At 40.0% G+C, this 15,936-nt stretch overlaps 1 protein-coding gene and 1 non-coding gene across 3 annotated transcripts in view; both read right to left on the reverse strand.

The window, feature by feature from the left end:
• RIPK1 (receptor interacting serine/threonine kinase 1) overlaps nt 1–15,936 on the reverse strand; it is a 39,353-nt gene that overhangs the window by 13,576 nt on the left and 9,841 nt on the right. Inside the window, exons 2-7 of one of the 2 annotated variants that reach the window (XM_007522194.3) lie at nt 11,975–12,196; nt 10,753–10,909; nt 9,603–9,740; nt 8,086–8,317; nt 6,034–6,183; nt 2,663–2,739 (exon numbers count right to left, since the gene is read on the reverse strand). In XM_007522194.3, the coding sequence (XP_007522256.1) occupies nt 2,663–2,739; nt 6,034–6,183; nt 8,086–8,317; nt 9,603–9,740; nt 10,753–10,909; nt 11,975–12,126 (906 nt within the window). In that variant the 5' untranslated portion in view covers nt 12,127–12,196. Of the gene's footprint in view, nt 1–2,662; nt 2,740–6,033; nt 6,184–8,085; nt 8,318–8,666; nt 8,843–9,602; nt 9,741–10,752; nt 10,910–11,974; nt 12,197–15,936 lie in introns of those variants that run through there. The other variant, XM_016187723.2, reaches the window with a different exon arrangement.
• Nucleotides 10,386–10,503, reverse strand: LOC132538500 (small nucleolar RNA SNORA16B/SNORA16A family). The gene has a single exon (XR_009549854.1). It is a non-coding gene; the product is annotated as a small nucleolar RNA SNORA16B/SNORA16A family (small nucleolar RNA).

Consider the following 15,936-nt stretch of genomic DNA (forward strand, 5'->3'; position numbering starts at 1 on the left):
GACTAGACATGGACCTTCCATATGACCCAGTAATTCCTCTTCTGGGGATATACCCCAAGGACTCCATAACACCCAACCAAAAAGAGGTGTGTACTCCTATGTTCATAGCAGCACAATTCATAATAGCTAAAACCTGGAAGCAACCCAGGTGCCCAACAACAGATGAGTGGCTGAGAAAGCTGTGGTATATATACACTATGCAGCTATCAAGAACAATGAACCCACCCTCTCTGACCCATCTTGGACAGAGCTAGAAGGAATTATGTTAAGTGAGCTAAGTCAGAAAGATAAAGATGAGTATGGGATGATCCCACTCATCAACATAAGTTGAGGAAGAAGATCTGAAAGGGAAACTAAAAGCAGGACCTGACCAAATTGTAAGTAGGGCACCAAAGTAAAAACCCTGTGGTGTGGAGTAGACATGCAGCTTCCTGGGCCAGTCGGGGGTGGGAGTGGGTGGGAGGGATGGGTCACAGTCTTTTGGTGGTGGGAATGGTATTTATGTACACTCTTAGTAAAATGTAGTCATATAAATCACTAGTTAATTAATATGAGAGAGGGAAAATTAATTGTATGTCTCAAAGTTTTTTAAAACACAGACTGAGTCTTTTTAATATATAGGCTGTGTATTTGATATGCAAACTCTCTCAAAAGCCTAGACCAAGTATATCAGAAGCAACCAATAGCACAGCTATATACAAGATACTGGGTACTGTACAGCAAACCCTAACAAAAGGACTTTTCAAAGTTAACCCAATTACCAAATAATGTGATGATAACATTAACTATCGATTGTCTTTTTGAACCCTAAGATAGCAGGAACCTCACATCTCCACTATAGAGCCTCTACTTCCCCCAGTCCTGAAACCCTTGGATAGGGCCCACTTTCCCGTATGCCTCTCCCAATCCATATCAAATAATATTGCATCTGCCAATCACAACCTAATCAATGCAATGATTGCCACCTCAACATGCTTCACTTCAGATTGTGCCCAGAGACTTCACATGTGGAATGACAACCCTTCAGCTTCATTACTCAGGTGGAATGATAACCCTTCAGCTTCATTACTCGGGTGAGACCTTTCCTTTCATAGTGTACTCTAATTCCATCTCAGGTGGTTCACTTTCTAACAAAGTCCCAAAACCTAGATATACACCAGTTTCTGTGAGAGAGAGCATATGTTCACACGTATCCGTAAACTACTTCAAAATATATACCTGAAAGCAGAAGTACACTAGAGTTTGCAGTGAGTATCCCCTAACACTTCCTCTCCACTATTCCAACCTTTGGGTCCATGACTGCTCAACAATTTGTTTGGCTTTGTATGTTAACTCTCTTTTCAGTCACCAGGTTCCAGATGTCATCAGGATGCCGGCCAGGCTTCCCTGGACTGAAGACCCCACCAATGTGTTCTGGAGCTCCGCTTCCCCAGAGACCCACCCTACTAGGGAAAGAGAGAGGCAGACTGGGAGTATGGACCAACCAGTCAACGCCCATATTCAGAGGGGAAGCAATTATAGAAGCCAGACCTTCCACCTTCTGCAACCCACAATGACCCTGGGTCCATGCTCCCAGAGGGATAGAGAGTGGGAAAGCTATCAGGGGAGGGGGTGGGATATGGAGATTGAGTGGTGGAAATTGTGTGGAGTTGTACCCCTCCTACCCTATGGTGTTGTTAATTAATCCTTTCTTAAATAAAAAAAATTTAAAAAATAATAAAAATTAAAAAAAAGGAATAGGTTCAACTTATCAACCCGAGTCTGCACAAAACTACTCTGTTTTAAGTTCATTTATTTATTTTTTGAGAGGGGGCAGGTCAGTGCATGGCTCAGCTCTGGTGCGTGATGGTACTGGGGATTGAACTTGGGGCTTCAGACATACAAATACTATGTGTTGTTGCTTAGCTGTCTCCATGGTCCCACTGATTTTTTAAATTTTCCCTCCAGGTTATTGCTGGGGCTCAGTGTCTGTACTACAAATTCACTGCTACTGTGGCCATTGTTTTTTCCCGATTTTTTGGATAGGACAGAGAGAAACTGAGAGAGGAGCGGAAGACAGAGAGGGAGAGAAAGATAAACAACTGCAAACCTACTTCACTGCTTGTGAAGCAACCCCCCATGCAGGTAACAAGCTGGGGGCTCGAACTGGGAGCCTAGCACAAGTCCTTGCGCTTTGTACTATGTGCACTTAACCCAGTGCACCACTGCCTGGCTGCTGATTTTGGATATTTTTAAAATTTATTTTAACTTAATTTTTTTATTGGGGGGAGGTGTCTCACACATACAAGACTTCATGATTCTAGGCTTTTTTCATTCAGATAGAAACAGGCAATGAGGTAAGCACCAGAACTGCCCTTGGTGTGGTGAAACTCCTATGTGGTGCCAGGACTCAAACTTTGGCGGCATACAAAGCAGTCACCTTATCCAGTTGAGTTATCTCTCCAACCCTAACTGTTTTATGTGGCTACCAATCTTGCTTACCTTAAATGTCCAAAACAAATTATATTGCTTTGGTTTTCATGACTGACAATATTGGGCTGTCAGAAAACCATGGCGCATTCTTATATAGAAAGACAGAAAAAAGTATGTCGTGACTTTTCCGACAACCCACTACATGCATGCTCATATGATGAAAGTTTTGAGCATCTGCTCAATTGCCTACCTTTAAAGTCTTCACATCTTCTTCTACATATTCTTCTAATTGATTGAAATAAAAAGGTCTAAAAATTTTTTCAATGCCTATTGGAAAAAAAATGACTCCAAATTACTTACATATTTACTTATAAATAAAATAAAAATATTACTCAACAATTATCTTTGAATTACTCACATCAGTCTATGGAAAGAGCAGTAAAATAAAACTTTAAGCAGTAGGCCATTAACGTACTTGAAGAGACTAATAAGATTAACCAGGCAGACACGAGGGCTAGGGCACTGGAAACTAAGGGATCCTTCTAATAGCATGCAGATTCCCTAGTTGTTAATTAATCTTCAAGACAGCAAGAATGATGGCTGTTTTTTTTTCTATCCCTTTGATACAAGATTTACTATAGGATAGGATAAATTTATTATAGGATAGGATCAATACATGGATTTTGTGTAAAAAGTTAGATTTTAGCCATAAAAGAAAAAGGCAACTTCTAATTCTAGGAAGACAGGATAAACATACTTTTCCTTATATCTTCCACTAAATACAACAAGGACTCTGATGTTATATGTAAAACAAACATAAAGGAATCATGAAAGCAGAAGAAACAAAGGTAGAATAGTTAGGGGCTTTAGGGCCTAAGGAAAGACATGGTAGTAAGTTCACTGAATCTTCTTTTGCCTCACAGACTCCAGACTTGGAGCTGAAGAAGTATTAGTGAAGAAGTATTGGTATTAGCAATACCAATATGGGGGGGGGGTGTCAGGTATTAGTGCAGCAGATTAAGCACACATGGCCCAAAGCACAAGGACCAGAAATACCCGGGTTTGAGCTCCAGGCTCCCCACCTGTGGGGAGGAGAAAGGGGATCGCTTTACAAGTGAAGCAGGTCTGCAGGTATCTATCTTTCCCTCCCCCTCTCAGTCTTCCCCATCCCTATCCATTTCTCTCTGTCCTATCCAACAACAACAATAAAACAACAAGGGAAACAAAAGGAAAAAATAGCCTCCAGGAGCAGTGGATTTGTGGTGCAGGCATCAAACCCCAGCAATAACCCTGGAGGCAAAAACAAAAAATAAAAATAATTTTAAAAAAAAGTTAGCACTACAACAACAACTGAGTCCAATAAAAATTGTTATTTCTAGTTAAAGAACTAAGAAAGGACTAAGCCTAGCAAGGCATAAAACCTCTAAACAACAACATATTTCATCCAAATGTTATAGAAAACAGGTAATAAATCAAAAGGTTACCCCCTCTAATCCCTTGGTAGTCCTGGTAGATAGGGCTGGACTGGTCCTTCATGATAGAAATACTAGGGCAAAATGCTATGTAGATTCCCTAACAATTTTCCTACTACTAGATTTACTTCTTTCCTCTGCCTTCAGAATCTGAATTTGATATCAGATGACACCAGAGAATAAGAAAATATGTAAGTATATGACATCCTTCTCCTGCTACAGACCCAATGTAGATGACAAAATACATTTCCAAACATGTCACCTACAGCAAGGGAAGAAAATGAATTTTTTTAAGTTATGAAACAAGAGGTTTCAATGGAAGCAATTCAAGTGCCTACTGAAAGATGAACAGATAAAATCATACAAAGCCACTCAGCAATAAAATGGACATGTCACTCAGGCTACAACATGAATGAACTTTGAATACTTTAATAAGTTCAGTGAATAAGTCAGTTAGAAAGAGGAATATTGGGGGATGAGCAGTGGCACATCTGGTTAAGTGCACATAGTACTACTAAGCACAAGGACCCACACAAGGATCCAGTTTGAGGCCCTGCTCCCCACCTGCAGGAGGGACACTTCACAAACAGTGAAGCAGGACTGCAGATGTTTCTTTCTCTTTCTTCCTCTCTATCTACTCCTCCTTTCTCAAATTCTCTGTCTTATCCAATAGAATGGAAAAAAAATGGCTCCCAGGATCAGTGGATTTGTAGTGCAAAAAAAAAAAAAAAAAGAGGAATATTGATGATACCTTTACATGTGTTAGCAACATAGTTAAACTTATAGACAGAAAGCAGACTGGCTGGGATGAGAGGAGAATGAGGAGTTAGTGTTTAAAGAGCTTCAGTTTGGTAAAATGAAAAAGTTTTAGAGAGACCAGGCAATAGCTCAGCTAGCAGAGATTCCCTGTGCATAAGGTCTTGAGTTCAAGCCTTAGCACCATATAAGAACACCATGGATGGCACTGGAGAACTCCATGGGTAGTAGAACAATGGTGTGGTATCTTTTCTTTCTCTCTGGCTCTCTCTCTCTCTCTGTTTTCTCAAAAAACAAACAACTAAATAATTTTGAGTTGGGGGGGCAGATAGTAACACAGCAGGTTAAGCACACATGGCATGAAGCACAAGGATCCCAGTTTGAGCTCCTGACTCCCCATCTGCAGGGCGGGGTCACTTCACAAGTAGTGCAAAGCAAGTCTGCAGGTGTCTATCTTTCTCCCTCTCCTCTCTCGATTTCTCTCTGTCCTATCCAAAAATAATGACAGCAATGGAAGAAATAACAGTAACAACAACAAGGGCAACAAAATGGGAAAAGTGGTCTCCAGGAGCAATGGATTCATAGTGCAGGCACTGAGCCCCAGAGATAACCCTGGAGGCAAAAAACAAACAAAACAAAACAAAAAAAACCACTCAGCCAGGTATTGTACATGCACTATGTTCACTGTCCAGAAAAAAAGAAAGAAAAAAAAACCTTTAGGGATGATGTTGGTGATGGATTCACAACAAAAACTGTTAATGATGTGTTATGTATAATGGGATATGGAACTGTGGTGGTGAGAATTATTCCATACAATTTCATACTGTAACCCTGTTATCCTACAATCTTATCAATCATTATTACATCACTAATAAAAAAAAGTAATGAAAAGGCCAGGTGGTGGTGCACCTGGTTGAGCGCACATGTTACAGTGCACAAGGACCCAGGTTCGAGCCCCTGGCCCCCACCTGCAGGGGGAAAGCTTCACAAATGGTGAAGCAGGGCTGCAGGTGTCTCTTTCCATCTCTATCATCCTCTTCCTCTCAATTTCTGACTGTCTCTATCCAGCAAATAAAGATTTTTTTTAAAAAGTAATGAAAAAAGAAAATAAGAGGGTGTTCTATACCTCCATGTGTTGGGGACGGATGACATTTTTCTAATGAACAAAATGCTACAATCTAAAAAAGCTTCATGAGTGGTGAAGTGAGGCTGCAGGTGTCTCTCTGTCTCTCTCCTTATCTCCCCTTCCCCTCTCAATTTCTCTTTGTTTCTATTCAATAATATATACATAATGAAATCATGGAACTCAGCTCTCTGAAGACTTAAAATAGCATCCTACTTAGAAAATCACCATGAATGATGTATCCTACACAATCATATAAGTTGCTCTTACCTGCAAATGTGGGTCGCAGTGTTGAATTCGCTTCCCAGCACTGATTCATGAGGCTAATGATCTCCTTGGGACAGTATTCAATAATGTCTTCCACATCTGGCCTATTTCCAGATTTTATGCACAGTATCAACTGTTCCTCACAGATAGCATCTGTAAATAAAAAAAAAAAAAAATCAAGCTTGAGACTTTTTCTGACATTCTTTTTCTGACTTTCAGGAAAGGTAACAGAAGTTCACTAATTTCTTTCTGCCTGTTATACCTCTCTCTCCTTCTCTCTCTCTCTCTCTCACTCTCTCTCTCTCTCCTTCGCCCTCTCTCTCTTTCTTTAGCTGCCATACCCATACCTAGTAGGGCAGAATGATCCCGTGAGAAGGAACTGATATATCCCATCACCTAAATGATTGAACAATGTTTTAATTTCTTCAGATGGGAGAGAATTCACAAATGGAATTTAGAGATAAAGTTAATGGCATGATGCAGACATTAATAAGACAAAGACAGAGTTTACCTTGCTTTAAGGACTTCAGTTTAATGAGAGTGATAACTTCAAGTAAGTACAATAAGAATAACAAGAAGTCACAAGTTAGTAACAAAAAGTAAGTACAAAGGATTCTGGTAACACCAGAACTACTAACCATAGATAGATATCAGAGAAGGTTTCATTGAGCTCAGAAATCAAGCAGGAGTTATCCATGTTGTACAAGTGGAAAGGAGACATTAGAGAGAATTTCAGGATAGGGAAGTAGACTGTGAATATATTGGAAGTCATGGGAATCATGATGGTATCCCAGAAATTGTAAATATTATGTTGTTGGAAAACTCATGACACATTTTTACAGAGAAAAATGTCATGACTTTTCCATCAACCCAACAGTTCAGTTTAACTGGGCATAGTGACTAAAGAAGAGAGGAGAGAAATAAGGCTATAGAAGCAAAAAGTCAGATAGTAAAGGGTCACGTAATACACTCTGAAGAGTATGAACTTTCTCCTGAAGGTCACAGGGGAATCTTGAAAGATTCTTTAGCAACTGAGTGAGATTATAACTTTTGCCTTTTAGGATGAACAGATGGTTTGCATTGTGAATGGCTGAGAAAGGGAGGAGTATATAGCAGGAATATTAAGAGACTGGACTGAATGAAGGCTAGTGGAGACAGAAGAAAGTGGAAAGATTCACTTTCTGATAATTAAAAATAGTATTTAAATTTTTTAATTATCTTTATTATTGGATAGAGACAGCCAGATGTTGAGAGGGGTGGGGGTGATAGAGAGGGAGAGAGACAGAGAGACACCTGCAACACTGCTTCACCACTCGCAAAGCTTTCCCCCTGCAGGTGGGGTCCAGGAGCTTGAACCTGGGTTCTTGCAAATAGTAATATGCACTCAAACAGATGCGCCACCACTCGTCCCCAAAATAATATTTCTTGAATGAAGAGTGGCTGAAAGCATAAAATGCTCTCATGTGTATATACCAGTCCTCATAAATAGGAGCAAATTCTTCCCTTCCTTCCTTCCTCTCTCTCTTTTATTAGATAAGACATAGAGAAAATGAGACAAAATGGTGAGTTAGAGGGAGAGAGAAAAGAGACACCTGCAGACCTGCTTCACCTCTTATGAAGCATCCCCTCTTCAGGTAGTAAGTGAGGGGACGTTCAAACCCAGGTCCTTGCACACTGTAGTGTGTGCACTCAACCAGATGTACCACCAGCTGGCCATGGATGCTGAAGTTTTATAGCATATCCCAAGTTTAGATAGATTACCTGGGGTCTTGTTTGCCCTGTGAACCCTTATTATTAAGTTGAGGCCACTCATTCACTCAACCAAAATGAATTCAACACCTACTCTGTTCTAGCTAAGATATATGTGGATGCCTGGGAAAAAGCAGTGAATAAATCAGATGTGATCTTGCCCTTGTAGAGCTTACAGTCTAGTGGATAAGACAGACAGTAAATGAACAAACAACTATACATTTCACATGATTTCATTATAGGCCATCATTCCATTTAAGAATTTTGATTAATATCCCAAGTCCCACTTCTCTATAAATGTCTTACTTTCATATGGCTCCTTATTTGCAAATATTGCCCAAAGTACTATGGCAAAGCTATATACATCTGACTTTTCCGAGGGCCTTGCATTGATGTCATTCAGATGCTCGGGTGCCATGTAGAAGAGGGTGCCACCATTTTTCTTGGAGGTACTTCTATTTATTTTCCTCTGCTCATTGTGTTCCTCTTTAGTCAGTTTACTCCATGTCTTAAAGGAAGCCACGCCAAGGTCAGCTATCTGCAAAGAAATCAACCAAAGAATCATTCTGTAATATCTACTGGCATGCTAAATTTGGGTTTAAATGTAGGACTCATTAAATAGATGTGAAGTAAGATGTTCTACTCAGAAATGTTCGCACTACATATGTCTAAAACAACTGCCTCTGAATGGCTTCAGAGAAATGTCCTGTTTCCTCATTCATCTAGAAAGCCTCCTATAAGAAATGTCCATGTGAAACTCTAGTAACCCAATTCTTATGCAATAAAGCCAGAGAGCCTGCTGGCAGAGAAGGATAGGAAGAAACAGAAGACATTTATGATTATGAACAACAACACATATTCATTTGCTGTGTATGCTTTTCAACTACCTCAGGAGCTAGGAACAAGAAGGTGTTTTCTTCTTGGCAGGTGCAGAAGGAAACTAAGTCCTGTGCCTCCTGCATTCCCAAGCAATGTCCACGTGTCCATGGATGTAAGTTTCCAAGAATTCCAAAGACAAGACAAGGATAAGGACTCTGATACTACTTGTTCTGACAGTGTGAACCTAAGAGAAAATGGGATGAGAAGTACGAGTAAAGCCAGTAACAACAATGAAAGAACAGAAAAAAATAGCAAGTTCAGACACTGATCAAAGAGGGAGGGAATAGAGCAAAATGAAAGCAGTCTAGTTAAGAAGAAGTCAAGGGGACAGTTGGTCATTTGCTTCTAGAAATCTAAACATTCGGGAATGAGTTTTGGCATGTGATTATCTACAAGGCAGAGATTCCAACCCAGAGCAAGGTCTGTTATTAATGCAAAGAAGTAACCTTTCTTCAAAGACATAGGAGTAAAAATCTTCCCGAGATTAATGTGAAAAGCAGAATTTCCTAGTAGAGAGCAAATCCTGTGTAAACCGTGTCTGAGTTCTTCCCCTAACTTTATTTCCTCTTTTGGATTCTTGCACTTGGATTCCTATGCCAAAGCCAATTAGATAGGGTGCCTGGACTGACTTAATCTTGCTCTTAAGTGAAAAGAAGAAAAATACTTTTCCCCTGTTCCCTTTATTACTATGGAAAGAGTTAAGAAATTTCCAAAGGAAACTGATTTTTTTAAATGCAGGTGAAATAAAACAAGCAAATAAAAGATACAAGCTCCATCAAGTCTGTATCGTCCTTTTCAGTCCTTGGTAGAGCCTTCTGGTACCACCACCACCGGTGATAAGATGAGCTTGGTCTCCATTTGTCATCTACCAAGACCAAACATTGGCTTAAAGTAGAGAACTCAAGTTAAAGGTATCCCAGGCCCAGATTTACACTATTGTTTACCTTAATGTGAAAGTCATCATCGACAAGGATATTGTTAGGCTTTAAGTCCTTGTGTATTATTCCTTCTCTATGTAAGTAGCACATTCCTTCAATGGTCTCCATGATTATCCTTCCTTTTACTGAAAGTGGGATACTGATCTAGAATAAGTCAGATATATGGTCTATAAAAATGAACAGATAATCAACCAATCCAAAGCAAATGTTTCACTCAAAACCAAAGTCTGAACTTGAGGATAAGTGACCAGTACTACTTTCACTGTAAAACAGGCTCCCTTTTAAGGGCTCATCCTATTATAAAGCAAAGCCCCAGCAATAAACCAGTTATTTCATATTCCTCAGCAGCAGACTGAGCCAGCAGACTTGAGGGCAACCAGGTTTGAAGGTTATTCTGTTCCATCATTTCACAAGCCCAGAATCCTCATCAGAAAGAATTAACTTCAGTCTCTGTAGAATGTTCATCTGGCAGTGGTCTTGAGCAGTCTCACTGTTCACCTCACTTGGTCTTCTTCAAAACCTAAGGGCTACCTGGCTTTGGTTTCTAGTAGGAATGCTTGAAGCTGTTTTCAGTCAGTGACCAAAAATGTTGTCAATACATTAAACCTGTGCCTCTTGCTACTGAATTTTTTCAGTAATGGTATCCAGCCCATATAGCCATTGATCTGAGTTTTTGCAGCTTACTTCTCAAAAGGTTTATTCTGATAGCTGTGTGCAAGGCCTGATCAAAAGATGGTTTCTGCTAGCCACCTGACATATGTTAATTTTAATAATGGTGTGTATAATAGGAATTGTCTGCTCCTGCACTATTACAGATTATAGCAAACAGAACAGTAACCATCAAGGAAAAATGTCCTTTCTGATGACAGCAGCTAGGTGAAGCAGTTACTGCTTCAAAAGGGTGGCAGAGGGGATCTTCTATGTGAGAGACACAGACAACTCTCTGCAGAGATTGAGAGGAGGGTGAATGTACCATCTGGGGAAGGAAAAAAAAAAAAAGAGTGAATGAGGTGCTGACTTCAGAAATCTCCAAATACCTAACAACTCACAAATGACTTCTTGTGCACCAACAAGCTATAAAAGAACAGGGAAGTCACCAGAGCATACAGGCAGTACCCAGGTGGTTGTGCCCACAGTAGATAAAAGTGCTCCCTACCTTCGCCTGGAGTACTTGCATCAGGTTGCCCTTTTCCATGTATTCCATCACGAGAGAGTAGTTCCCTTCCTCTATGATGATGCCCAGTAACTTCACCACTCGGCTATGCCTCAGTCTGCGCATCATCTTGCCTTCCTCAAGGAGAGCCTCATTGTACCTGTGGGCAACAAAAGTGGCATGTTAGGCTGGGTAGGTTTAGTCCCTTTTCCTTCTGGGCCCCCCAAAATACAGGGCCACCCACCACCACTGCCACCACCACCAGTGTATCACATTTTTTTTTTTGCCTTTAGGGTTATCGCTGGGGTTCGGTGCCTGCGCTATGAATCCACTATTCCTGGAGGCCATTTTTCCCATTTTGTTGCCCTTGTCGTTGCGCTTGTTGTAGTTGTTATTGTTGTCGTTGGATAGGAAAGAGAGAAATTGAGAGAGGATGGGAAGACAGAAAGGGAGAGAAAGACAGAAACTTCCAGACCTTTCAGTGAGGAAGCAATTACAGAAGCCAGACTTTCCACCTCCTGCATTCCACAATGACCTTGGGTCCATACTCCCAGAGGGGTGAAGAATAGGAAAGCTATCCGGGGAGGGGATGGGATATGGAGAGTTGGTGGTGGGAATTGTGTGGAGTTGTATCCCTCTTATCCTATGGTTTTGTTAATGTCCCTTTTTAAAAATAAATTTAAACAATTTTTTTAAATGTGGATATGAAGATTGACTACTAAAGACTAGTACAAATAAATGAAGTATTAAAAGAAAAGTAATACATTTTTGAACTCTTTAAAAAAAAGAAAGAAACCTTGCAGACCTGCTTCACTGCTTGTGAGGTGACCCCCCCTGCAGATGGGGAGCCGGGGGCTCGAACCAGGATCCTTAAGACAGTCCTTGCGCTCTTAACCATTGTGCACTTAACCATTGTGCTACCACCTGCCCCACTCTCCCATCAACTTTTATCTCCTTCCCTTTCTGTCTCCTTCCTTTCATTTCCTTTCCATTATTTACTCACTGTGGTCTTTTCAGAATCAGTCTCAGAATCATTATCAGTGATAGAGAAATAGTAACACAGGTCTTCATGTTCATTTTATATAAAGTTTGTGCTTTGACACATACTATGTGGTCTGTCTCTTTCTAAAGTCTGTACCTCCTTACCCACAGCCCTGCACCCTGCAATCACTATTTCTCAAGTCCAGCCCATAATGTAGTCCACCCACCTCTGCTCCCAACTCACTCAGTGCGATTGGGCCCTGTATACACCTTCTTCAATATTACAAGTCCATGAGATCTGTGTAAACACAGAGACACCTTTCCAAAGCCACCACTGTCAAGATCCTCTTTCTCCAGTAAGTCACTGGACTTCATCTTAATGTCACCTAAGGACATGGCTGGTTTCTTTTTTAATGATTACAGTACCCAAAGCACATCAATTTTTTTCTTCTGTCAAAGGTGTGTTCTGTAAAATGAAGAAAAAGATATCTCAGTGCTAAAAAGTCATTATTAAATGCCTCTTAGATAAAGCAATATATAAATTTAACACAATCATAAAATCCCAATTGAAAACAAGAATCATGAAATTCATTTGGAACTCAAAAGCCCCAAACACATATACAATGCTGAGAAAAATGAACTAAGATTGAGGCACCATGCTCTCCAATTTCAAGGTATCATACAAAGCAACGGTGACCCAAACAGCATGGTACTAAAATAAAAATAAACACAAAGATCTATGAACAGAATTGAGAACCCCCAAATAGCCCACACAGATATGGATAATTAATTTGCAACAAAGAAGCCACAATATAAAGTGGAGTAAGGAAGTCTCTTGAATAAGTAGTGTTGGGGAAACTAGACAACCACAAGCAAAAGAATGAAACAAGACTTATATCTTACACTATACACAAATAAGAATTTAAAATAGACTAAATACTTGAAACATAAACCATATTACATCAAACGCTACATAAACAGAAATATAGGTAACAGCATCTTTGTGTTGGTGATGTCTTTCTGAATACAACTTTAGCGATAAGCTAAAGAAAAGCAAAATCAAATAAATGGGACTACATCCAACTAAAAAGCTTCTACACAGCTAAAAAAAAAAAAGTCATTATTAAAATTAAAAAGCAACCTACGAACAGGAGAAGATATTTGAAAATCATTTACCCGACAAGGATTAATAACCAAAATACATAAATAGCTCACAAAACTCAAGAACAACAACAACTCACAGAATTTTAAAAATGGGCAAAGAAAACATAAAAAATGAATGGCCAACAATTACATTAAAAATTATCTTTTGGGAATTGGGCGGTAGCACAGCGGGTTAAGCGCACGTGGCGCCAAGCCCAAGGACCCGACTTAAAGATCTCGGTTCGAGCCCCCGGCTCCCCACCTGCAGGGGAGTCGCTTCACAGTCAGTGAGGCAGGTCTGCAGGCGTCTGTCTTTCTCTCCCCCTCTCTGTCTTCCCCTCCTCTCTCCATTTCTCTCTGTCCTATCCAACAACGATGACATCAACAACAACAACAATAATAACTACAACAATAAAACAAGGGCAACAAAAATGGAATAAATAAGTATTTAAAAAAATTAAAAAAGGAAAAAAAATTATCTTTTGTTACTAGGAGCATATAAATCAAAACAAGGCATTACCTCACACCTGTTAAAGTGGCTATTATAAAAGAGAGAACAAATGTTAATGTGGAAAAAGGAACCCTTACACCCTATTTATAGGAATGTAAACTTGCACAGCCATTATGTTAAGCAGTTTATGTTAAGAATAAAAATATCAGCCAGGTAATCCTCAGGCATAGCATTATAAAAACCAGCCAAGAGTTGCCATAACCTAAGTGCTGAACAAAAGGTGAATGAATAAAGATGTAGTACAGATATCCAGTGGAATACTAACCAAGTATAAAAATAAAATGTAATCCTGTTATCCAATATGAATGGACTTGTAGATATAAGAATGAAAAAGACAAATACATGGTAGCTAGAGAAATAAAACATAAGCACAAACAACACAAAACCCCACAAAATTTTGGACTATAAGAACCAGTGATTACCAAATGGTAACAAGGTTGGGGGTAGAGCAGTAATCAGGTAAAAGAAATCTATTTTTTGGTAGTTTTTAAATATTTTTTAATTCTTTTTTTAATACTTATTCCCTTTTGTTACCCTTGTTATAGTTATTGTTGTTATTATTGATGTTGCTGTTGGATAGGACAGAGAGAAATGGAGAGTGAGGAAGGCAGAGGGGGGAGAGAAAGATAGACACCTACAGACCTGCTGTCACCGCTTGAAGTGACTCCCCTGCAGGTAGGGAGCCGAGGGCTCGAACTGGGATCCTTAGCTGGTCCTTGCACATTGCGCCACCTGCACTTAACCCACTGCATTACTGCCCAACTCCCAAAAGGAATCTATTATTGTATAGTAATAGATGGAAACCAAACTTTTGGTAATGATACAGATCCTGACTGATATGACTTTGACTGAAATCTATATAATGCAATATACCAATGCTACATTGATTTAAAAAGTCATTATTTAAAAATCTTAGACAAGCACCAAAGTAAAAACCCTGTGGTGAGGGTGAAGGTGGACATTCAGCTTCCCGGGGCGGCAGGGGGGTGGGGGTGGGTGGGTAGGATGGGACATAGCCTTTTGGTGGTGGGAATGGTGTTTTTGTACACTCCTATTAAAGTGTAGTCATATAAATCACTAGTTAATTAATATGAGAGGGGAAAAATTGATTGTATGTCTCAAACTTTTAAAAGCACAGACTGTGTCTTTTTAATATATAGGCTGAGTCTTTGATATGCTGACTATCTCAAAAGCCTAGACCATGAAGAACAGAAGCAACCAGTGGCACAGCTATATACAAGATGCTGGGTATTATACAGCAAATCCTAACAAAGGGACTTTTCAAAGTTAGCCCAGTTACCAAATAATGTGATGATAACAATAACTATCTATTGTCTTCTTGAATCCTAACACAGAAGAAACCTCACATTTCCACAATAGAGCCTATATTTCCCCCAGTCCTGGAACCTTAGGGCGGGGCCCACTTTCCTGCATGTCTCTCAATTCATATCAAATAATATTGCATCCGCCGATGCCAACCTAATCAATGCAACGAGTGCCACCTCAGCATGTTTCACTTCAGACTGTGTCCAGAGACTTCAGGTGTGAAATTACAACCACTCAGCTTCATTACTCGGGTGAGACCTTTCTTTTCATAGTATTCTCTAATTCCATTCCAGGCGGTTCACTTCCTAACAAAGTCCCAAAACCTAGATATAGACCAGGTCCCCTGAGATAGAGCATATGTTCACACGTATCCATAAACTAGGGCAAAATATATACTTGAAAGCAGAAGTACACAATAGTCTGCAATGAGTACCCCCCAACACTTCATCTGTACTATTCCAGCCTTTAGGTCCATAACTGTTCTTCAACAATTTATTTGGCTTTGTATATGAACTCTCTTTTCAGCCACCAGGTTCCGGATGCCAGCATGATGCCGACCAGACTTCCTTGGACAGATGACCCCACCAATGTGTCTTGAAGCTCTGCTTCTGCAGAGTCCCACCCTACTAGGGAAAGAGAGAGGCAGGCGGGGAGCATGGACCAACCAGTCAATGCCCATGTTCAGTGGGGAAGCAATTACAGAAGCCAGACCTTCCACCTTCTGCAACCCACAATGACCTTGGGTCCATACTCCCAGAGGGATAAAGAATGGGAAAGCTATCAGGGGAGGGGATGGGATATGGAGATCTGGTGGTGGGAACTGTGTGTAGTTGTACCCCTCCTATCCTACGGTTTTGTTAGTGTCTCCTTTTTTAAATAAATAAAAAACAATCTTAGACAAAAATTTAGCACATGCTTGGTATGTCTATTTTGGGGGGAAAGACTTAGAAGATTGTAAGTCTTACTCCTGAGACTTTAATTTTTGGCAACATGGAGAATAATAAATAAAAAAACACTTCTACTACAAAGGACCTATATGTGTTGGATTACATAACACAGACATCAATTCAAACGCATAGCCAGGCTCAATGGAAAGAAAAGAAGTCCAGAGCACTAGTCACATGGCAGTGGCCTCACACAGTAGCCATTCTCCAATGACATTATTAGGAAGTGGGACTTTTGGAAAGTAATTAAAACTGTACAGATGGTGAGCTCATGAATGAAAT

Source organism: Erinaceus europaeus, chromosome 4 (genome assembly GCF_950295315.1).
Source record: "Erinaceus europaeus chromosome 4, mEriEur2.1, whole genome shotgun sequence".
In the NCBI taxonomy this organism is placed as follows: domain Eukaryota; kingdom Metazoa; phylum Chordata; class Mammalia; order Eulipotyphla; family Erinaceidae; genus Erinaceus; species Erinaceus europaeus.